The following is a 25721-nucleotide window of genomic DNA, read 5'->3' as shown; positions in this document are numbered from 1 at the left end:
TCCTCCACTGCAATGCCCTCGGATCCCACTCGGCGGGCCATCACAGTGCAATTGAGTCACTGCCACGCCCTACCCCCTCTTCAATGGTAGACCTACTGGAGTCGTCCGGTGTGTGCAAGGACTGTTCTTGTGGTGATGCACTGTGAGTTGTGACTAGCTCCGAGCACGTCCGATCGGGTTCAGGTCGGCAGATACTGTGGGCGCATTCATTTGATTCCTGCTTTCCAGATAAAGGATGTTCCTGAGGTGAGTGCTGTGCCTCAAAAGACTAATCCTTTGCCAAAGTTTTACTGGAGAGTGGGCTGGAGGATCCTGTTCCAGTACCTTCCCCTTGATAGTAGCGAAAAACATCTGACGTACACACATAATACTGCTGCAATAGACGACAGGCTCTCATCCTTGCAGAACCTGTCAGGCTTCATTCCCGAGATGTGTGTCGCTACTTGGCCACGTCTACATTCTTCTACAATATTTGAATATTTGTCCGGTGTCACAAGAACTGTGCACCATTCAGTCGAGAGAACCTGATGCCACCCATCTGGGTCCAATTCCATGGATTCCAGGCTTGCACATCCTCTCTTCTCCACACACTGTGGTACTGGGTAATTAGTACCGTCGTTTTTTAATGGACACCTAGATACAAAATTGATTTTGTGGAGATTGTTGTATATTACTCAAATTAGTTGACATTTTCCTCCCAATTGCTTCCAAACAGGCAGTATGAAGATTTGTTCCAGTCTCCTCGTGTACCTACCAGCCAAAATATGTAGGTGGCTGTTATCATTTTGTGTTTATTGTGGGCAACCACTGTGAGACAGATCTTCAATGTTCTTTGTCTCATGAAAGTGGCTGAATGTATGAATGACATCTTTGTGGTAAACACATTTGACTGGCAGCTTCCCATGCTGAAAACCCGTCTTGCCCTTAAGCAACAATGTGTCACATTCTAAGCTTGAAATGACAGACTGAACAGTGTACAGAAGCCACATCATCCCATTCATGACTGGATACACTGTGTACTCTACTGAACTGCACTGAGTATACAGGTTTACTTCTACTTGCTCTGCACAGGTGGTTACACGCAGCAATTTTGTGTGATTGTTGAATATTGAGAAGAAGGTCTCGATTTCAAAAACACAAACTATGCAAGTCAAGACGGTAGGTCAAAACTTCTTTTAAGCAATTAATTATTGCATTACATTACAGAGTGGTTGTAAATTGTTGGATGATTTTACAATTGTATGTTATTGTATTGGACATAAATACATAATCTTATCATCATTTTAATAAAATGGCTTTGAAATTTTACAGTGAACTGAAATGTGCTGTGTGAATGTTCTGACCCAAGAACACTGTAATTTACTGCTCAAATAGTACACACATATGGAAGGTAAGGTGTAACACAATTAGCAATACACAAATGGCCAGTGGAGTCTTAGGCTCCAGGTTATATAGTCATTAGTTCAAACAGGGAGTGCAGCTGGCAGGCTGCACACATAACTGCTGTTGTCGAACTGTTGTTGTATTAGCAGGTCGGGTGGCCTGTAGTCGCTGATTGAAGCACAAACTTCATGCGTGAACTATGAAGTGGCGCCCACACAAAATTGGTAGTTACAGCAATTACTTTGCAAAGAAGTGAGCACTGTGCTCACACCCATTTCTTCTGTGGTTGACATACATTGTTAAATCATCCAACGTGCTGTAACCAGTGCATAGGGTCAAAACTGGCTCGAGCACAAACAGTACAGCCCCCCCCCCCCCTCATGTGAGGCCACATGGTAGGCAATGCTGGTCGCTGGTGCAGCTTCCATTACCACACCTGAGTCTAAGCCTAGGGAAGGAGGTTGTGGCAGAACAGGCGGCACCGACTAAGATGGACAGCTGAAGGGGGCACCCACAGCAGAGGAGACAATTGTGAAAACATCAGCAGTGCCAATGGAGAAGGTAAGGGCACCAGATGCAATGTAGGAGACAACCGGGAAGGTGGAGGATGCAAAGGCAGTGGAGGAGCACCTGGTGCGCAGCTGCCAAAATGAGTCGGTAGCTGGTTGACGTGTCATGACACTCTCCCCTCACCCATGCAAACAACGCAGAGACAGTAATCACAGGTGTTCGCCACCCATTTTGTCCAGTGGCCAAACCAGAGAGCCCAAAAAGTTGTGCCAGGCTGGAAGCATTGCGGTGCCAGTGCCATGGCCAGCAGATGGCCTGGTGTCGGCTGAAGAAGCTGCAGCAGAGTCCAGGGCTGACAACCGTGCAACAACTCTGCCAGATTCTTTATCACCAACGGGTGTGAACTTGTAAGAACTGAAAAACTGATCAAAAGCTACTTCCGGTGACACATCCCAAACGTATTTTTTCATCTGAGTCTTAAATGTTTTTGGTAGTTCTGCTTCCCTGTTCAGTTGAGGGTGGAACAGAGAAAACGTGACATGGCAAACATTATTGTGTACAAAAATGTTAAAATTCCTGAGATATGAACTGGGGGCTGTTGTCTGTAAGTAATGTATACAGAAGACCTCCCGTTGCAAAAATTTTGACAGAGCTGAAATTGCTGCCCTGCAGAAATAGGCAGACAATGCACCACATACAGAAACTCAGAATAAGCATCAATTACAACAAACCAGTAGAAATTCAAAAAAGGTCCACAAAATCTACATGGATCCATTCCCAAGGCTGCTATTAATCTGGTCACGGTAACGTGGTGCACGGGAGCTGCCTAATGGGTGGCACATTGTGGGGAGGCTGCAGCAACTCGCACTGTTTCCCCATCATGTCTGCATGTTAATGCTTTTGTACGTGACACATCTCAGTGGTCCACCTGTAATAAACGCATAACCTCATGCTGAAGGGCAGATGGGACTTCAACCAAGAGAGTGGTGTCCTCTGTAGCTAACAGCAGCACTCTGTCCCAAACAGAAAGAAACTTTTGAAGTGCAAAATAATTTCTCAAAGGATCAGAAACGTGACCTGTATGTTAATCCATCCAGCTGTGTTCCACAAAAGAAACAACTTTACTTAAAACAGGATCCATGACTACTGTGGCTGCAGTTTTAGTGCTAGTAACAGGAAAACAATCAACAACATTTTGAGGTTCCACAACTAAATGAAAACAAATTAATTCCATTTTATCAAACTCTGGATCTGGACCAATTGCAAATGTGATAATGTGTCAGCATTTGCATGTTGCGCTGTAGGGATGTAATGTATCTTACAGCTGTATCATGACAGGTAAAGAACCCCTGCTGTAAGCAATGTGCAGCTTTGTCTGGCAAGGATGTGGAAGCATTAAAAAGAGACACCACTGGTTTGTGGTCTGTGACCAGGTGAAACCTGTATAGAAAAACATGAATTTTTTTAGAGAATACAGGATCACCAAAGCCTCTTCCTCTATCTGAGAATAACGTTATTGTGCTGAATTTGAGGATCTGGAAGCATATGCAGCAGGGTGTTCTGATCTGTCTGCATACTTATGAGCAAGAATGGCACCAAGTCCAAACTGGAACGCATCCGTGGCCAACACAAGATGCTAGTCTGGCTGAAAAGTGACCAAACAAGAGGCTGACTGCAGCTTAGATTTCAACAACTTGAATGCCCAGTCACAAACTAGGGACCAGTGAAAAGGAACATCTTTATGTAATAATGGGGAGTGGCTGTGCCACAGTAGCAGCATCCAGGAATAATTTGTGGTCATATGCAGTTTTGGCTAATAATTCTTGAGAGTCCTTGACAGCAATAGTATCCATATGCTGGGCTGAAGGTTTAATGCCATCACGTGGCACTTCAAAACTCAAATAAATAATATAGTGTTGAAAAAACTGCATCTTGTCCAAATTTCACTTTTATCAGACTGTGAAGCAGAAAATAGAGTATGAAGGTTCTGCAAATGTTCTTTTGCAGAGGCACCAGGCACTACTGTGTCACCTAAATAGTTGATGCCCTCTGGAACTGATGCAATAAGTTGCTCTAAAAAGCACTGTAAAATAGCTGGTGTGCCTACCACACAAAAAGGCAAACACTGGTGTTTATAAAGTCCAAATTGGGTATTGGTAACTAGAAGGTGTTTGCATTCCTTGTCGAGCAGCAGCTGTAAATATACCTCTGCCAAGTCAATATTTCAAAAATAATGGTCCCCCAATCGTTTTGCTAACAGCTCGTCAGGATGTGGCAAAGGATAGCCATAGTTATTGACCGTACATTAATAGATTTTAAAAAATCACTGCAGAGGTATAATTTACCAGTAAGTAATTTGACTATCACCAATGGAGCTGATCATTCACTGGAAGAAATAGTTGAATAACATCAAGGGATTAAAGACAAAGTAATTCTGCTTTTACTTGATCCCATAAAGTTATCAGTAGTGGGTGGGCCCAGAAAAAACAGGAGCTGGCAGACTGTTTCATCGTAATATGAGCTTGAAATTCTGTTGCGCAACCCAGGCCTGGAGAAAATAGAGAGGAAAATTTGGCACAGAGAGCATCTAACTATTGATATGAAGCTTGATCAGAAATCACATACACTTCATCATCGATGGACAATCCGTACACTTTTAAAGTGTCCAAAACAAACAGATTTTCAGTGTTAGCATTGTCCACAATGAGGAATGTTAATGAAGAAACCACACCCTTGTTAGTCACAAGTGCAGAAAAATGTCCAAGAATGGGAATCTGTTGTTTGTTGTAACTCATGAGCCTCCATGACACTGGAGTCAGAGGAGGAGAACCCAAATCCACATAAGTCTGAGAATTCACCAATATTTTGTTAAACACACAAACTTCAGTATGTAACTTGCTTTGAGACACCGTCACTAGTGATGCACTGTTCACATCCATGTTCATTTCATCCTTGCTCAGGTTTGGAAAGGAGTTTACATACAGAAGCAATGTGTCCTTTCTTACGGCATCTATTACACATTACCCAGTGCTTGGCGCACACAGTCCATTTGTGTTGAATAAAGCAGCACGGGCATGAAGGCAGTGAAACATGAAGCTGTCACTGTTGTTATGTGGACTGTTGTTGTGAACGACGATTGCCTATATGTGCTGAGATGTCTTCTGGACTGCTACAATAGTGCCGCCTACTTTCCCTTGCTAACTGACTGAAAGATGTGAGGGGTAAGATGAGCTGATTTCTAAAACTTTGCACCAGACTTCTGTTGACTACCTGTAGCCCATGAAATTTCATATGAATGAGCTATGTTCAATACTTCTGTAAGCATAGGATTTTCACACTGTAGAGCTCGCTCTTGAACTTCCCTGTCAGGAGCAAAGTGTATGATTGCATCACAAACCCTTTGGTCTGCATAGGATTCCTTTTGGACATTGGTCACAAAATTACAACAATGGCTAAGTCTATGTACTTCTGCTGCCCATGCCCTGCATGACTGTCTGGGCCGCTTTTGGCAGTAGTAAAACTCCCCATGAGCAGCAATAATGTGAGTACGTGTATGGTGATAAGCAGAAAAAAACTCAAACACCTTATGAAAAGACTTGAAGGTTCTTGTAAGGGGGTGATCTGACACAGCAACAGATACACATAAGGTGAAATCCACAGCAAAAAAAGGCCCTTGTGCAAGTTTTCGTCTATTAGCCCAAATGTCTGGAAATGTTGCCACAGCATTTTTCATAAGCATCCCAGTCTTCTGGTGCATCATATATGCAGGCAATGATGGCAGATATGTTGTTGGTGGGCCTGCAGTGTCTACCAGTGTAGTCGTTAAACTAGAAATAGCAACTGTCAGTGCCTGCTGTTGCTCGAAAAATGGTTTTTTAGCACTGCCTCCATGGAAAGCAAACCCAAAGGACCAGTGACTGAAGTGAAACACATGGAGTTGAATTCTGTACTCATTGCCAAAAAGTGTTCTAACCAAAGAACACTGTAATTTATTGATCTAACAGTACACACACATGGAATGCAAGATACACTACTATTAGCAATACACAAGTGGCTGGCAGAGCCTTGCGCTCCGGCCTATATAGTCATTATTCCCAACAGAAGGCACATCTGGCAGACTGCACACACAGCTGCATTTGTATTAGCAGGCCAGATGGTCTCTAGTAGCTGAATCAAGCTTAAACTTCACATGTGAACTATGAAGCAGTGCACGCACAAAAGTTGTACTTACAGCAATGAACCCCATGTCTAGTATGACAGTCATCTGAGACACATTTCCATTCTCAATTCTAGTGTATATCTGAAAGTGAAGGGATTTAATGTGTGTACTCAAACGACACCAAGAAGGGGAAAACTGAGTAATGAAAGATCCTAGAAGTGAGGAGGGCATATGCAAAAGGTGTCATCTGAAGCTGAATCATTGCTGATGTCATAAATTTCAGTTTCATTACTCCTTATTGTTAGTATGCTAATGCAGTGGGGCTCTGCCTTATTGGAAAATGACTCCTGTTGATCTTCCTTTGGTGTGAACTTTTCCAGTACTGATGTCACGTGTTGAAGTATATGTGATGTGTGAGCGTTCACTTATGGGAAAAAGAGACATAGTCATATAGTTAACTGCATAAAAACCATTTAGCTTTACGATTAAAAATGTGATCACTCCAAGGTAAGGTACATGTGTATTGCTTACAATGAATCAATAGACAGTGTATGACTTCCCTGTAATGCCTGAAAAATATCATGGGATTAAAACTAATTTTTATATGTTCCTGCAGGAAGATCTTTATAAATAAAATGTAAAAATTTATGACCAGCATATTTATTTCTTTTTCAGGTTGTGTAAGTTCATTCCCAATGAAGTTCTACACTGTCTAATCAAACTAATGTGACCACCTGTCAATGAATAAACACCTTTGGGAGCACGGGAAGAGTATCAGTGAGGTTCTAGAAGGTATTAACAGGGATTTGGAGCCATGCCAACCCCAGTGCTGTGGCCAGCTGCATTAGATTTATCAGTTGAGGATGCGTGGTGTGAACAGCCTGATCGAGTTGGTCCCACAGATTCTCAATTGGGTTTAAATCCTGGGATTTTGATGACCTGGAGAGTATGGTAAACTCATCCTGGTGCTCCTCAAACCACACATGTACACTGTGAGCTGCGTGGCATGTTTCATTGTGCTAATGGTAAATGCCATCTTGTCAAGGAAAAACAAACTGCTTTTAGGGATGGAAATGGTCCCAAAGGATAGATGCATACTTGTGTTGGTGCATGTGCATCCCAGAATGATGAGATCACCTAGGGAATACCCTCCAACCTCAACCCTCCTGACGATTGTCGCAGGTTGTTCGCTTACTGATGTTTCGTGGTATACATGACAGTGGCCATCTATCAGATGGAGCATAAAATGTGATTCATTTGAAGAGGCAAGGTCACCTGTCACCACTCAGTGGAATCCAGTTGTGGTACTGGTGTGCAAATTCCAACCTTCATCACTGATGAACAGCAGTCAGTGTGGGTGCAAGAACCAGGTGCCTGCTGTGGAGTCCCACACACAGCAACTTGAACTGAATAGTCATTGAGGAGACATTGTTGATAGCTCTTTGGTTCATCTGGATGGCCATGCATGTCTCTTTGCCCGTAAAAATCTCCACAGCTGCTGTGTACCCCTGTTATCGATGGTCTGTAGTGTACCACAGTTGCCTTTGGTTTTGAATAGTGCCCGTTTTCCAGGTGCAGTACACTTTAACAACAGCAGCATGCAAACATTTACAAACTTAGCCATTACATAAATGTTCCCACACTTGGCTGCAAGCCAGTGGTCATGCCCTTTTGGATGTCAGATAAATCACATCATTTCCACATTGCAACAACAACTGCACTGTTTTCCATGTCCCCTGACATGCTTCATATGCCCTCCTTTGCTAGTGCTGCTGCCTGTCATCCATGAGTGATTATTGCATGTTGACACACATGTGGTTACATTAATGTGACTGGACCATGTATTTTAAGATAGGTTTGGTAGATGAGGGAATAGGTTTTTTACTTTAGTAAATACATAATTGGATTTTGTCTTGATAATTTGTTATTAAATTAAATTAAATTAACTATTTGTATTAAATTAACTATTGTCTTTCTCTATGAACTGATTTGTATCTTTGTGTGTCAAGCAATTTAATGCCCAAAATTGCATTGTCTGTAAGATAAATGTTTGTGGATATGGTGATTTGTTATTAATTGGTGATGCTTTGTGCAACCTGCGGACTTCTCATGACAAAATCATAAGTTGTATTATGGAGACTCTGTCTGAAGTCAATCTGTAACTTATTTCAGACAAAACCTAAATTCAGATTTCACGGATTCAGCTCTGGGATCCAGTGAGAAATCTCCACTTCCATATGGGAACTTCCAGCTGAGAGAATCAACAGTGCAGTCAATTCTGAATCACCCAAGATATGGACCTAAGTAAGATTATAATAAGCACATAATTTTGTAACTGTTCAATAAATTATAAAGCCACTTGTTAAACCACTGCCTTAAAAATATAGTTTCTTGTAATGCATCTGAATATCTTAGCACAAAAAATTACTGGTTCAGTTATACATTTATATGAATTAAGAGATTCATATCCTTGCTATATTAGAAGAATGTTACTGAGATACTCAGTTTGCGTGCTGAAAATTAAGGCTTCTGAATATTTTATATGAAATCTCTTAAAGCTTTTTAAATAAAATAAACTTTACTAACATTCTGCAACTTTATTCTTCATGTGTACATGTTTGTTTCTCAATATAGCCACCCTGGTAACTAACACATCTCTCCCACTGAGAAACAAGGATGTTAATACCATCCCTGTAGAATGTTCGACTTTGGTGACTGAGCTACAACCCCACCTCTGCTTGCACCACTTCCTCACTATCAATGTGAGTGTCTTGAAGGTGTTTTTTATGTTTTGGAAGCAGCTGAAAATTGGATGGGACCAAATTGTGACTGTATGGAGCATGGGTGGGCAACAGGCAGCCTACAGGCCAAATCTGGCCCTCAATTGGTTTCAGTCCAGTCTGTGAAAGAACATCATTGGACAGAGAGAGATAGAGGGAGCAAGGTGCTCACATTGCACTCCACCCAGGACCTATTTTCATATATCCACCATTATGTTGTTCACATCTTCCCAGTTTGCATTGTGTATGATTCAGACAATATTTTTTAAGTTCAAGCAATTTAGGATTTTAAACTGAACAAAGAAATGATAGCTTAATTTATTTAGTGTTACAGAAACAATGCATACATTTGTGATAGTCATCAAAAGTATTTTTGGGCAAGTGTTTAAAAAATGCTTGCTAATAGTGTTTGTGAATATTAACATACTAAATTTCAGACACTTGAGTGACCTCATGTCATCAGAAATAGTCAAGTTAATCTTAATTGCTTATCGACTGGGATTGCCTATCTCTGCCGTATTTTGTTTTTCTGTTCTTTCTTGTATTAACATAAGTAAATAATTCTTGTCCATTGTGGATGTATTAGAAGACTGCAACTGTTGAAACTGAAGGTAATTTATAATGAAGTAGCTGTAATCACTTGCTTTGATAGTTGTTTATTTGTCCATGATGACGTCTCAAGATGTTTTGAACCCCATATCAGAGGTTTACATTTATTTGCATGTTGTGAGCATAGTTTCTTTATTAATGGTATTACAGAATTTTGGAATGGAAGTTTTTAAGACAGATGTTGTAAAATGTCACAACTAAAGAAATGATGTACACAACACATAAATAAATGTAAACATCTGAAGATGGAGTCAACATGAATGTACTCTCAAAAACGCGATTTTCAAGGCCTATTTGTTGGGGTGACGTGTCAGGAAAGAGGTGTCATTCATGTCAATTGGTTACCCCATAAACATTAACATTATGGGCATTATGGGTAAGATAGATACTGCCTATAGGAAAATTAAAGAGACCTTTGGAGAAAAGAGAACCACTTGTATAAATATGAAGAGCTCAGATGGAAACACAGTTCTAAGCAAAGAAGGGAAAGCAGAAAGGTGGAAGGAGTATATAGAGGGTCTATACAAGGGCAATGTACTTGAGGAGAATATTATGGAAGTGGAAGAGGATGTAGATGAAGATGAAATGGGAGATATGATACTGCGTGAAGAGTTTGACAGAGCACTGAAAGACCTGAGTCGAAACAAGGCCCCGGGAGTAGACAACATTCCATTGGAACTACTGACGGCCTTGGGAGAGCCAGTCCTGACAAAACTCTACCATCTGGTGAGCAAGATGTATGAGACAGGCGAAATACCCTCAGACTTCAAGAATAATATAATAATTCCAATCCCAAAGAAAGCAGGTGTTGACAGATGTGAAAATTACCGAACTATCAGTTTAATAAGTCACAGCTGCAAAATAGTAACGCAAATTCTTTACAGACAAATGGAAAAACTGGTAGAAGCTGACCTCGGTGAAGATCAGTTTGGATTCCGCAGAAATGTTGGAACATGTGAGGCAATACTGACCCTACAACTTATCTTAGAAAATAGATTAAGGAAAGGCAAACCTACATTTCTAGCATTTGTGGACTTAGAGAAAGCTTTTGACAATGTTGACTGGAATACTTTATTTCAAATTCTAAAGGTGGCAGGGGTAAAATACAGGGAGCGAAAGGCTATTTACAATTTGTACAGAAACCAGATGGCAGTTATAAGAGTCGAAGGGCATGAAAGGGAAGCAGCAGTTGGGAAGGGAGTGAGACAGGGTTGTAGCCTCTCCCTGATGTTATTCAATCTGTATATTGAGCAAGCAGTAAAGGAAACAAAAGAAAAATTCGGAGTAGATATTAAAGTCCATGGAGAAGAAATAAAAACATTGAGGTTTGCCGATGACATTGTAATTCTGTCAGAGACAGCAAAGGACTTGGAAGAGAAGTTGAACGGAATGGACAGTGTCTTGAAAGGAGGATATAAGATGAAAATCAACAAAAGCAAAACGAGGATAATGGAATGTAGTCGAATTAAGTTGGGTGATGCTGAGGGAATTAGATTAGGAAATGAGACACTTAAAGTAGTAAAGGAGTTTTGCTATTTGGGGAGCAAAATAACTGATGATGGTCGAAGTAGAGAGGATATAAAATGTAGACTGACAATGGCAAGGAAAGCGTTTCTGAAGAAGAAAAATTTGTTAACATTGAGTATAGATTTAAGTGTCAGGATGTCGTTTCTGAAAGTATTTGTATGGAGTGTAGCCATGTATGGAAGTGAAACGTGGACGATAAATAGTTTGGACAAGAAGAGAATAGAAGCTTTCAAAATGTGGTGCTACAGAAGAATGCTGAAGATAAGATGGGTAGATCACATAACTAATGAGGAGGTATTGAATAGAATAGGGGAGAAGAGGAGTTTGTGGCACAACTTGACAAGAAGAAGGGACCGGTTGGTAGGACATGTTCTGAGGCATCAAGGGATCACAAATTTAGCATCGGAGGGCAGCGTAGAGGGTAAAAATCGTAGAGGGAGACCAAGAGATGAATACACTAAGCAGATTCAGAAGGATGTATGTTGCAGTAAGTACTGGGAGATGAAGAAGCTTGCACAGGATAGAGTAGCATGGAGAGCTGCATCAAACCAGTCTCAGGACTGAAGACAACAACAACAACAACAACAACAGTTTTGAATTATTCGCTAGGAGCGTTGGTGTCATGTCACATGATGAGCTGGTCCACAAGTTTAAGGCAGTATGTGAATCAGGCCCGCAAGTCAGCAGAGGTTGCCCACACCTGGTGTAGAGGATGATCAATGACAGTGAACCCAAAGTATTGGATTGTTGCAAATGTTGCAGCACTTCAGTGTGGTGTGGCATTATGTTGAAGGAGAGAGTATTCTGTGTGGGGAAGAACTCTTTGAATTCACACTTTCAGTTTTCTGAGCTTCTCGCAGTACCTTGCAGAGTTTATGGTGGTGCCTGTAGGCATGAATTCCAAATGCACCAACCTCGAACATCATGGAATGCTCTGAGTGTGACTTTGGCTGCTGATGTCATGGTCCTGACCTTCTGTGGCAGAACTCCATTGATGCTTTCTTTTTTTCAGGCTCAAAATTGTGAACCCGGCTTTCATCACCTGTCACCTGCTAAGGAACCCATTGCCCTTATGCTTAAAATGCAAAAGAAATTGTTGACAGGTGCCCAGTCTTCTATGTTTCGTGTCAGGCATGATCATTTGAGCCACCTACTATGCACACAGTTTTTTGTACCAGTGTTCTGCAATGATGGCCTGCCTACATTCTTGTGATATGCTATACTTACCTGAGAGTTGTGTCTGTGTTATCCAACAATTTTCTCTTATGAATTCATCAACCCAGTTCCAATGAGTCTCATTGGTTGCTGCATGTGGTCATCCAAACCAAGCTATGTCACACACTATCATTTTAGCGCCACCATTTCCTTCATTACTAACATGAACAACGGAACATTGCACGTTACTGAACTCAGTACTGTCATCACCGTACACAACTTTCATTCTTCTATGGATTTCAATTGTAGGCACATTTTCTGCAGTTAGAAACTCAATTACAGCACACTGTAGTGCTTAAGGGTTGCAACTTGTATCAGTGAAGCAGGAAAGTTGACCAAGTAATTTGCATGACATGTAACGCTTCAACTGATATTGAGAACAGAATAAAAAATTTGGAGGCATTGATTTTCAGCATGCCCTTGTATTTCACAAATATTATATTAAGTTTTTTATTTAAACTATGCACAGAAGGTAACTAGTGTTGTTTCCACCCATTCAACTGCTAAATCAGCTTTCTTTATTTTCTGTAGCACAAAGAAGGGGTCCTCTGTCTGAAAAGCATGAAATCTGTCATAGAAGTAACTAAGTAAAGACAGATAATTTAATCAGTTTTGTTGCCAAGAAATCAAAACTAGTAAAAAATTGTGTATTCACTTGAATGACTAATGTAGATTCCATAGAAATGTCTGCTTTTCATTTTTGAGTGTTCTGTGTGAATGTCTTCTCACTACTGGAGTATCATCTTAGCTAGGGATTTTTCTCTGGTTGTAGTGGACTGGAACAGTTAAGTTTTTAAGGATAATTTAATTTTATTGAAATTAGTCCATTTGATCCAAACAAATTTCTCATGATCATCTTTCTATAACTTTCTGCATTCAAAAATCAGTTTAAATTACAAATAAAACTCCAGTGCCCTTTTCATCTTGCCATTTATGTGAAACTTTGTGTGTGATAATCCTTCCTTAAACTTCCATAACTAATGGTAGTCAGGTATAATCTGGTCTTGTCTGTGATACTATTGACTTTTGAGTCCAGTTTTCAAGTTTTTAAATCAGTGTGGCTTTTATGCCTGTTAACAGCATACTTTAGATCCTCTTTCATCATGGTACTGTTAACTCACCCGCCTTTCTTTTATCATATTCAATAATTGAATAATGATCTTTGAATGTTGAAATTAATCCTTCATTAGAAACCAGTATATGTTATTTTCTGGAACCAGAGAATATGTATTCATATTGCATGGATTTCATTTCAGAGTCTGAATCATCATTATGAATCCATGTTTCTCCTTCCAGTCTCCCGCCTTGAAACAGTTCATGCAAATCATATGTGTGTCAACTTATTGCATCACCCAGCTGTCTTGGTAGACAACAAACACAGAGAGAGAGGGAGAGGGAGACAGAGAGAGAGAGAGAGAGAGAGAGAGAGAGAGAGAAATATGACAATATGTAGTGTATGGTCCAATTAGTCTTCATTATATTAACAACAGTGGTATCAGAATAACCCTGTTCTAGAAAATAAAAGTTTTTACATGTGTGGTGTTTCTGTGTGTGATTATTTTCAATAAATAATCCCTTTGTTCATCATTAGAATTTGTTTCTTTGTTAGTCCTTCAAATGGGACCACCATCACCACCACAACAATCACAACATTTTTAAAAATATTAGAGTAAATGGAACATGTAATAATTTAGAAATAAAATGAATAAATGATATTTGGTGGTGATGGTGGTTCCTTTTCAATGCTGTTATTAACTGGATGATGAAGGTAGATGGCTGCTCAAAGAAAAATGAAGTGATGAAACTTCACAAAAGATGTGTTGATATAGGGTACGGAGAGTATAGTATTATGTCAAAGATGTATGTGATGTCACAGATGCAGACATGATAGGATAGAGAATGCGAATAAGCTATTAGGTTTGCAGAATGATTCAGAGTTGGTTAGTAAGGTTTTGGTAGGAACTGAACCATGTTGTAATTGCAGTATCTGAGAACTGGAATCTGTTGAAATTGCATTGTGATAGTGTGAAAAGAATGTATAAGTGTTGGATTAAGCTAGACATATTGGTGTCGACAAGGCAGAACACTGTAATTAGAAGTTAAAAGGGAACTGAAAGAGTTGTTGATATCAGATGTATGGGATGAGACGGATATGAATAGATGTTGTCTAGTGCTGGGTAATTTTAAACAATGCTAGATCATTAATTTTGGTCAGTATAGCTAAATGAGATATAACCTTTAGAGATGAAGCACAAGCTTGTGTTAATGAAGGGTGAAGAAGGAAATCGACTGTGCATTTTAAAACAGACAATCCTGGCATTTCCATTGGGCAATTTAGGGAACTCAAGGCAAACCTAAATCTGCATAACCAGACAAGAATTGAAACATTGTCTTCAGAAATGCGAGACCAGTGTGCTACTGTACTACATCGATTGCTTGTTGTTCAAGGGTTTTGGGAGAGTGGTAGAATACTGGATGTGAATGTTATGAAAATTGATTGAATTAGGTTGATGGTGCAATATACATGTACAGCTAGTTAGCATTTTTTGTCTATTGCAGGATTGTTGGATAGTTAGCAGATGGTTGGGAGGGGCTGGTTTAAAATTCTCAGAATTTGTATTTTAATGTATACTGGTAATATTTACCAAATAATTAGTGAGATATGTAACACTGTGTTTTCCATGTAATGTTTGTTTTTATTTGTCCGTAAGTTGTAAACCATGGAAACATATCTTACTGATTACCTGCAAATATACTGAATCTTAATCATTTCAGGTCTGCTCTTGGAGCAAATATGTACACGTACCTGAAATTTGGACTGCCACGTGTTTTTCCTCCATCAAGAGGACCACGTGATGGCTCGAGTGGCTACGATTCCAGTGATGATGGGTCCCCAAATCCACATCATCATGGACGGTATATGCGCTCACGAAGTGACCCGGATTTCAGAAACCATTTTATGCACAAGTCATACACTGGCGTAAGCTTTCTATCCTTTTCTTGCTTAATGTTGGAAATTAATATGAAAAAGAGGAAATAATCCAGCAATGCCCATTATGCTTCAAAAGTACCTTCCAGGAGGTGTAGATATAGCTGCACAAAATTTTAAAAAGTAAATACAGAAAATTGTAATAGATTAATTTCTTGTTAAAATGATTGATATTTCAGAATGTAAAATGGCTGAAAGACTTATTCTCCATTTGACAGCAAATTTCATTCTAATATTTAAGTATTCAGATCGAGTGACTGTAATGTTAATAGATTGGAAGGAAAGACTAATGAAACCTTACTTTCTACAGGCTCACTGTAAAATTATTGGTAAAGTTGTGTGTAGATGTTCAGGTGACACAATAACTTCTGGAGGATCAATGATAATAGTGATAGTAGTTGCAGTAGTAGTAGTAGTAGTAGTAGTAGTAGTAGTTATAATATTGTGGTTGTATTTTTATGTGCTCATGGTTGCCTGATTGTAGTTTGTATGTTCAATAACAATAAAACTAATAGGTGTAGGGTTGCTTGTTATTGAATATAACTTGAAACGAATAGCTTTGTAAGTGAAAAATGTCAGTGGGGGGCAGTGTTGCCACCCAGTATGGAGAATACCACATAATCAATTCCAGTATTGTTTGAGCAGCTGACTCAAGTAGGTGCACAGAGAGAGAGAGAGAGAGAGAGAGAGAGAGAGAGAGAATGTCATCCACATGTCCATTTGATTGATATAAGTCAGTCCATGTTTTACTCTTTCCCTTCCAAATGAAGAGACACTTACATAAAGCTTTTGGCCTCAGCCTTCATCAGTAAAAGAGAGACACATCATTCATACAGACAAGCCAGCACACCTCATGCACACATGATCACCAACTCCAGCATCTTGGGCTGGAATGCAACTATCACATGAGATGCAAGCAGCAATTGCAGAGGGGAGGGGGGGGGGAGGACAGTAATGTACAGGTGGGAGAGAGAGACAAGCGGTGTCTGGTGGAGTGTGCAGGGACTAGAATACCAACAGGTGCAGTGTTAGGAGATTGTGTGCCAGAGAGGTGGGGAAAAAAGGAACAAGAAAAGAAGAGTAGCGGGGGAAGACGGGTGGATGTTGTAAGGATAACTTACATCTGTATAGTTCAGAAAAGCTGGGGTGGAGGGAAGGACCCAGATGGCTTGGGTTGTAAAGCACCCATTGAAATCAAGTGTATTATGTCCAGCTGCATGTTGTGCCACAAGGTGGTCTACTTTGTTCTTGGCCACAGTTTTGCAGTGGCTGTCCATCCTAGGGGACAGCTGGTTGGTAGTCATACCAATATAAAAAGTTGTGCAATGACTGCGGCAGAGCTGGTAAATGACATGGCTGCTTTCACAGGTGGCCCGGCCCCAGGTGAGGTAGGTTAAACCTGTGGCAGGACTGGAATAGGAAGTGCTGGGTGGGTGTATTGGGCAGGTTCTGCACCTAGATCTTCCACAGAGATATGATCCTTGTGGCAAGGGGTTGGGACTGGGAGTGACATAGGGGTGAACTACATGTTGTGGAGGGATGGGAAGCATCTCGGGTAGGATGTCCCTCATTTCAGGGCATGATGATAGGAACTCAAAGCCATGGCAAAAGATGTGGTTCAGTTGTTCCAGTCCAAGGTGGTACTGAATGATGAAGGGGACAATCCTTTGTCACTGGTTCTTGGGAGTGCAGGGAGGATTGGGGGTGTGAGGGGAAATGGCACGGGAGATCTGTTTGTGGACTAGGTCTGGAGGATAGTACCTGTGTGTGAAGACCTTGATGAGACCCCCAGCATACTGAGCAAGTGAGTTTTTGTCACTGCAAATATGCTGTTCCCAGGTGCCCAGGCTGTATGGGAGGGATTTTTTGGTGTTAAAGGGATGACAGCTGTCAAAAGCATGTACTGTTGGTATTGTTGAGTTTAATGTGGACAGAGGTGCAGATGGAGCCATCAGAGAGAAAGTGTTCAACGTCTAGGTAGGTGGCATGTTGGGTTGAGGAGGACTACATGAAACACCATCTGGATCCTTCCCTCCACTCCAGCTTTTCTGAACTGTACAGATGGAAGTTATCCTTACAACACATTCTCCACTCCTGTAATCATCCAAGCCTCAACCTACAGTAACATACTGTCCACACACCCTCCACCCAACAGTTTCCACCTGGAGTTTCCATTGTTTAATTTTGTAGAAACCACACGATGTTTTGCATAATTGTCCACAAGGGGTGGGGCGGAGGGTGGGTGTGACTCAGTACAGAGTTTTTATTGATTACAGAATTCTCATACTCGTCCAGCAGTATTTTCCTGTGATTCCATTAGGTCTGTTGTTTAGCCAGCTGTAGCATAATGTGACTGATTGCAGTAATGCAATATGATGGTTTTAACAACTGCTGAATAACTTAGATTTATTTGGCAGTTTTAGAGTTCAGACACTAATCAAAGCTGATTTGGATGCAAATGGACTTAACTATCAATGATTAATATTCAGTTAAAACAGTTCATGCATAATTTGATTCACTATTACTGGTTTCACAAATCAGACACAAGCATTTGTGGAAATTATGGTGTTCAAAAACAACACCAGAAAATGTTTGTCACTAAAAGTCAACTCACAATACAACAGCTCACAATCATCACCTTGGTGGCAACACTCCCTTGTTAAAAGCACAACTCATTTCCACAGCCAAACATGAAGTGGCATGTGTTTATTCAGTAATGGTTTTTGTTAACTCATTGGTCAGAGATATAATCAGAGCACAGCTAAGGAAGTTGACTGTGAGTGGCTTTGTTGTGGGATGACATTTACTAATTAACTTTATCTAATTTTCTTTCTGAATACTGTAATTTCCACCAGTCTGATAATGCTCTCACCTGATGGGCAAAACTGATAATAGTGTTTTATCTGAATATTAGTTATAATGGTTGCTGTGATCCTAGCAGGAGATGCCTGTGTTTGCTAGTGACCAAGGATTGTTACCAGAAATTTGCCTGTGACAAAATTTTGATCATACATTTGAAGTATATCAGGAAAATACTAATTAGAATGTTTGCAAAAATGTGATTGGCCTTGCTGCCACAGAGTAATTGTTAGATATGTCAGAACAGCTTTATCCCTTGTTCTTTGATCTTGAGGCGGGTACAGTAGATTTCTGCATTGATTTCAGTACATTGAGCACAAAAGTGCTAAATCAAGATTTAGACCTACTGTTTTTCAAACTGGTAATGAGGGCCCATCATTTTCAGTCACACATGTTTTTAGTGAATCAGAGAAAAAATGTAATTGTTGTTTGGGTTCTTTTGTTTCAGAAGCACTGCCAAGCAAAACTACATAAATTTCATATGATTGGTTAACAAATTCTTGAAAATTGTTATTCAGATGTTTGTTGTCTTTTCCTTCCTTATTTTTGTTATATCCGTGCAGATTCAATGACTAATCCATCTCTGGATAACAGAGTGTCAAATGAAAATAAGAACCTGTTTATATTCAGTCAGAATAATGTGCAGCTGTGTTCTGTATTCTTGACTCTATTGCTGTAGCTTTGCCTTACATTATTTTACCACATATTTCTTTACATGTTTAGCATGGGCCATGGCCAGGATTACCTCCTGGTGCAGGAAGAGCAGAGGATTTTCGACTTCGTAGTACAAGTAGTGAAGCTAATTTGATGTCACATGAGGCACATATCCGTCACCATACTCATCGCCGAAGTATGCATGAACACAGTATGCCTTTTGACATTGAGCGATCCCCGTAAGTGGTTTCTGTTTGTAGTCCATTGTTTATAAATGTGTGGTTGTATAAAACTAAAAGAAACTGTTGTATCTGGTGGACCCCTCTTATCCTAGAATCTGGTGATCCACTCTTTCTTTTTAATCTTTCCCAACATATCCAACTCTACTTCCTAAGGAAGGAACTAATAGTTCCAAAAGCTAGGATAGCGTCATGTACTTTTATATCTTTCTATCAGCAGTACTAAACATTTACATCCTGAAGGTAAACATCGACTTGCAATTCTATCGCATAATTTTTAATTTTCATGAATGAGTTTTCCATTTGGACAATATTGTTAGTCATGATTACAAAGGAGGAGAGTTTAATTGTCCATAAACTATAGCAGCATGCACAATACAACCTTAAAAGCTTTCTAACCTATTAATCTCATACTACCACGTTGGAATACCACCATCTGCTATTACAATTACAACCTCCGACTCACCTTCCCACGAAACTCTTACACTCACGAAACACTGACATACTCTCAGACACTTACTCCACTCACTCAACTGAACCCAGAATTAAAAAAGAGTGCTGGGTCATTTGGGATGATAATTTATCTAAAAATCCGCAATAAAATATGAAACGTACATGTCCATTCCTTATTGACGAGGTGTATGCAAAATTTGAGTGATTAGAACTGTTTTTCAGTACTGTTGTTACTTAGGTTTGCAATATCCATCTTTTCAATTATATAAAAATTACACGATGACAATATGTCACAATTTACACATTAAAGAAACAACTGAAAATAACATGTAACATTTTGGTTGTCTTCATTTTATATCCTGTAGCATAACTAAGTGTCCTGACACCCTTTATCATAACATTTAGAACTGTAAGGTATTATATACATTTGTTAGAATTGCATGCAATGTCTTGTTCTATAGCTCAGCTACAATAGTTGAAAAGGCTTTTTAGTATGGCCTTTATTCAGAGGCAAATACACTTCTGTTAACATTTTACACATCTGGACTATTTGTTCTAAGTATATTATTAGAAGTGTATCACAAGACATACTGATGTGATGGTACCATACTGCCAATGCTGTTCATTCCCAAAAAAATTAAATAAATCCTTGACCTGCAGTTGAAACTCTGTTTGATCCAGCAGAATGAATTGTTTACACAGTGGTCGTAGAAGATACAACAGGGTACAGTCACAATGATGGTGTAATAATTCTGCCAACGACATCCCATCATGTGGCAAGGAGTGTTAAGAGGAAAGAAAAATCTTTAAGGCTTTCTCCCGTGTGTGGGAGTGACAGAGATTTTCCATGTGACTTTTAAACATTTGAATGAACCATTCAGCTTCACAGATGATGAAAAGGAGCAGTTGTGACATGGTGTATGCCATTGTCAGTGCAAAACTGTTAAAAATCAGCTGACGTGAGCTGTGGTCTGTTGCGATGGAATGGACTGATGCTCCACAGAAGCATTGCAATGAGAGGTCATTTGCTGAATTTGGGTGTCCATCCACTGCCAACTACAATGACACTGGGTGAGTTGCTTTGTGGGAACTACTTCCCAGTGACCGTAGTGCAACAAAGACAAAACTTCCTACTCTAGGGAGTGACTAATCACAACCTAAGCATCGTTATTCTCTGTAGGTAGCAACAGAACACCTAATCACCTGGATAGCACATGACGATGCAAAAAGTAGTGATGTGCCAGTGGTTTAGGAATTTCTTTCAAACTACTTGCTACCCATGGTAACATATCGCAAAACTGTCCGAAGAGCTGGGTCAGAAGCAGTTGCTCCAGTTGCCCTATAAGACAATGCAAACTTTTGGACAATTTCAGAATCCTGAGTGTCAATTTGATATCATGATTCCTCAGATGAAACAAACATTCTGTGTGTACTGATCGGTAACCAAAACAATTAGTCAGTATTTGGATGTTGTGCAGTCGGCCTGTACAACAACTTGTATTAATAATTAGACAGTAAAAGATCCCAATATTGCAATTTTTGTGCTATCCATGGTGAAACAAGCTTGCAAGTATTGAACAAAGCAGTTAGAGGTCAATAATCCATAATAAAATAGAACTTTCAACCATACAAGTGTTGATGGAACTTGGTAATACCATAGACAATGGTGAGGACCTCTTTTTTCAAGTTGACCATAATTGCACAGCACTTTGTTGAGAGTTTTCAAGGAAGATGCAATGGCCCAATTGGATGAACCAATTCTATGGGAGAGCTCAGCTCCTATCCTGTAAGAAGATGCATGCACAGCTAACACAACAGGCTTAGCTGGATCAGAATTAGACACTAACAACTTTACAAAGCATCCCTTGAGTCCTGAAGTGCACCTGACATTCTTGGGACCACACAAAGGGAACACGTTTCCAGTGCAGCAGCTTCAGTAGAGCAGCAATTTGTGCACTGTTAGCAATGTTAATTTCCCCATGGTGGTCTGTATCAGCTTGAACAAATCAAATAAGTTTAAACCAAAAATGTTCACACTGTTTCTAGGACATATTATATGGAATGAAATACACTTTGTAACACCACAAAAAGTTTCTGGCAAACTGCACATGCCAATTACTGGCATTTCATGTTTGTTAAATGCAGACAAAAGTTGGCTTCTGTAGCTGTGGGCTAATTGTTGTATCATAGGTGTCTATATTAAGAAGGTAAATATAATTTAGTTGTCTTATTAGCCATATCTAATGGGGCAAAAGGTTTGTTCTTCTGTTCAGGGACTACAGCAGAAGGTTTCCATGAAGGGGAAAACTGGGACTTCATTTGTGCTTGCCATACTGGCTAGACTGTGTCAATGCTGAACATGGCATAACATCACTATAATTTTGGCCACAAGAACAGTTGCACTGGCAATGTCGTGTTAGCCTTTTAAGTTCAGCAATCCTCTGTTGTAATGACTGTTCATGCCATACCTTTAACACTGTATGTGGGCTTCCAGTTGAGCACAAAATACTGACCACTCTTTTTCCTTGCAGTTAAACTGGCAAAACTTGGGTGTAGTGTGCCTGCTGAGGTGCTGCTTGTTGCATCAGTTACTTGTCATATGTTGAATACTGAGCAGCAGTCGTTCATTCTGCTGTGCCTGAAACTAAACAGCTTTATTTAGTGACAGTTCATGTGGGGTTCAGACCTGGTTAAACACGTATACTAAAGATAATACACCAAATTTATTTTTGCTGTTACTCATGGAACAGGAAGTACATCCACTCAGGCAAGTGAGGGCAGATGTCTGTTCACAGTAATCATTGCCAGGTTCATACACGGTGGATGAGAAAAGACATGTGAACACATGTGAGAACATACTCAGTGCCATTTTTATGTATGTCATAGCAAACCTAGATGACAGTCCAAAAGGTTTGACTTGTGGAGGAGGACAAGTGGATGCTACAACACATATAGGATATTAGTTTAATTTCAGTAAAACTCTTTAATACAGAATACTTAACTTTGGGTACATCCATACCCATACTGCTTCACAACACCATGATAACTGTTTATTAATCTGAATAGTTGTGAATGACAGTAAAATATTATTACATTACATTTTAACTATGAACTTTGGTATACATTTCTGACTAATGACACTACCTCACTCCTAGATTTGAATGGTGATGATGGTTGCTAGAGTGGGCTATCAAAGAGTGAGACAAGCAATGCTATGCTCTGACATAAGTAGACTTCCAGGAGCAGCAGTGTATCAAACCTTGTGAATGAGGAAACAATGCCTCACCAGATGAGAATGATTATCTGCTGCATGTGCCAATGACAAGTTTTAATATGTCATTGGCAGTAGGTCATGCCATTACAGTTGTACATGCAAATTCAGTTTTCTACTTGGGTACACTAAACAGCACTGTGACTCCATTTATAACTGACCTATCCTCTCTGAGTGCAACTGTTCTAAAGATCTGATAACTGACTAATACAAGATTCAGCTCATTTTTATACATTAGTTTCTTTTGTTACTCCAGTCTGGTATTGTTTCAAACTCTGCTGTAAAATACTCATAACATGATCTACATTTTGACAAGTGTTGCATATCCTTTGTAATGATAGCATTAACTACTTTCCTATTTTAAGCTAAAGTGGAAAAATCTCCATATTCTTCATTGTTGATGCTACCCTGGCAAGACAGAAAGGATAACAAAAAGATATTTCCCTAAAAATATTTTGAAATTAGCATGTGGCATTCTGACTGAATGAGAGGTTTTTTGTGTCAGAAACTTAGCGCAATATATACAAAACTGTTTTTAAAATAAATAACAGTTAATAATTTAATGGAGGAGACCTTGAAAGTGAAATGAAATATTGGTATTGGTCATCGATATTTAAAATCCAATCAGGTGAAAACTCAGTCGCATTTTGAAGTGAAGATATGGAGTTTATATTATTTTCATTTATGTAATACTTGTAGTATTTTATGGTCTTCATTTATCACTGTTATAAATATGCTGCTGCTACTCATTCCCTACATGTATTGTTCAATGTTTTTTGGGTGTCAGGGTGACAGGAGGAAGCCAACTTGGAGTTCATCAAAGACCATCAAAGGCAGGATCTCACATATCACTGCCAGTGAGCCGCCACAGTCACTCTCATCCTCCACATCCCCACATGCATCCTGCACACAGGGATGGGCGCACTATGAGTTCTCGTCTTGGTCCTGTTTCAGAGAGTGCTTACATCCCAAGAGAGTCATACTGTGTACCTTTGCCAGAAAATATTGAACTTGGAGCTTACTCAAAATACCCACATCTGCAGGTACAGTCGTTTCCTTCAAGTTCATGCAATCTTATGATTATTTGATTTCTAATATCAGTACATACGAATGATTTGACACAAGTAATTGCTTTGTGAAAGCATAAAATTTGTTATACTGTGTAAATGTTCAGTGTTATCACATATTGCAATAACTGCTTTAATAATATTCATATATGTGTAACAACAACAAAATGACAACATCAACAACAATGATGATAATAGTTATAATAATAATAACAATAACAACGACGACAACACAGACATGAGTACTTAGTCTGGCCGCCAAGGCCAGCAGCCTCGGCAGCCAGGGACAGTGGTCATGTTTGTGTGAGTTGGATTTGTGTGAATGTGTGTGTGTATGTTATGTAGTTTGAGAGAAGACCTGTTGGCTGAAACTTTACTTGTTAACAGTCTTTTTGTTGTCACTATCTGCACATTAACATCTCTGCTGTATGATGAGTAGCAGTGTATCTTTTTCATAAAATTGTCATTAATATAATTACTTGTAATTTCTTTCTTTCTGTTGACACTCTTTTTTCCATTTCTTCCCAAAATTTTTTCACTGTCTGTTCGAGTTGTCTTTCTGTTCCTTTGTAAAGGTTCCTCTGCATTCACTTTTTTGTATGTCTTGAAATACCAGAAAGTATTTAATTTTGTTGTGAATATTTCTATGTTTCGATTGTCTTCACATAATATTCATCTCTTCTACCATCAATTAATTTATTTTTGTTGTAGGAAACAGAGAAATTTGTTTGCTTTGTCTGTACTCTCTCATTCTTTTCTCATTTGCTAAAGTCATAGCAGTCTCTTCCAGACTGAGCCAGTTTTGCGATATTTCTGTATAATTTTGTTGCTGCTTATTTTGTGGTCATCATTTACTTCTGTTTTTTATCCCAGAATTTTTCAAACAATTTTTCTCCATTTATCTGTTTTCAGTGCCACAATGCATTCAGCTGCCTACAGTGTATGAGGTTTTATAAGCACATAGTGTCGAATTTTTGCATTTATTGACATTTATTTTATTATTGTATATTTTCTCACAGAGTTGATTTGGCACTCAAGCTTTCTGTCTTCATCATGTTACTATATTTATTTGAAACACATATCTGTGGTATTTTAATTTCTGGGGTTCATTGATGACCAAAAACCAGTATTTTTGCCGTGATAAAGGTCACTGGAGTAGTAGCCAAAATATTAGTTCTGCAATTTACAATATGATGCATCTACTACCGAGAAGAAGTTTATGCACTGACTTTGGCTGTGAAAGCCCACATCAGCTTTTAGTGATTTAGATGCCACCAAAATGTTGGTCATGATTTGTTAGTTTGGCTTTTTATGTCGGGACTTTAAGATCTGTTTCCTCTCCAATTTTTTCCCAAAATATTTATTGGAGTAGTGGTTGAATAAATGTCCTTAGAAAAACCAGCTAGGTTTTCAGTAAAAACCAGGCACTTAATCCTGACACTGTTGTTTTGTTCCCCAGTTTGATTCAGCTGTTTATTCCAATTTATTGTAGTGTCCTTTCCACTCCTGGATAATATTTATGAGGCAACAGTTAAGCGGCATGGGTGACAGTTTGACTCCTTGTCAAAGTCATGTTTCCATTTCAAATAATCATGGTATTTTGCCAACAACCTGACTTGGGACTTAGTATTTATGATGGACTCTTTGATGCAGTTTGCATTTCTAAAATACTTCATATTCACTGAGTGAGGAGAACAGAGTTGATCTATCCATAGAACTGTCTGTAAAAGTAGTGATTTAGTCTTCTTTTCTCATCATGAAAATTATTATTTTTATTTTACAATAGTAACAATAAAGTCACTATTCTTATTTTTAATTTAGTGGATGGTATGTAAACAAAATAGATATTAGTATGACATAGTTCCTGATAAATTCCAAGCACTATTAGTATGCTATGCATGCATTTAGTGAGTATGATATTAAACAGAGTTCAATTAAGGCAGTAGTTAAAACAATACATTTCTAAATCATAGCACTGTGTAACCTGTTTATAGCAGTCCCAGTAA

At 39.2% G+C, this 25721-nt stretch overlaps 1 protein-coding gene across 1 annotated transcript in view; it reads left to right on the top strand.

Moving 5' to 3' along the window:
• Positions 1-25721, top strand: part of LOC126471210 (ATP-binding cassette sub-family G member 8) — a 329035-nt gene that overhangs the window by 193505 nt on the left and 109809 nt on the right. Inside the window, exons 4-7 of the mRNA XM_050099326.1 lie at positions 8225-8356; positions 14959-15163; positions 18755-18924; positions 23436-23691. Coding sequence (XP_049955283.1) covers positions 8225-8356; positions 14959-15163; positions 18755-18924; positions 23436-23691 — 763 coding nt within the window. The remainder of the gene's footprint in view (positions 1-8224; positions 8357-14958; positions 15164-18754; positions 18925-23435; positions 23692-25721) is intronic.

The sequence above is a fragment of the Schistocerca serialis genome, chromosome 3 (genome assembly GCF_023864345.2).
Source record: "Schistocerca serialis cubense isolate TAMUIC-IGC-003099 chromosome 3, iqSchSeri2.2, whole genome shotgun sequence".
In the NCBI taxonomy this organism is placed as follows: Eukaryota; Metazoa; Arthropoda; class Insecta; order Orthoptera; family Acrididae; genus Schistocerca; species Schistocerca serialis.
Note: the sequence above shows the minus strand (reverse complement) of the source record. Positions and strands in the feature narration are given on the sequence as shown.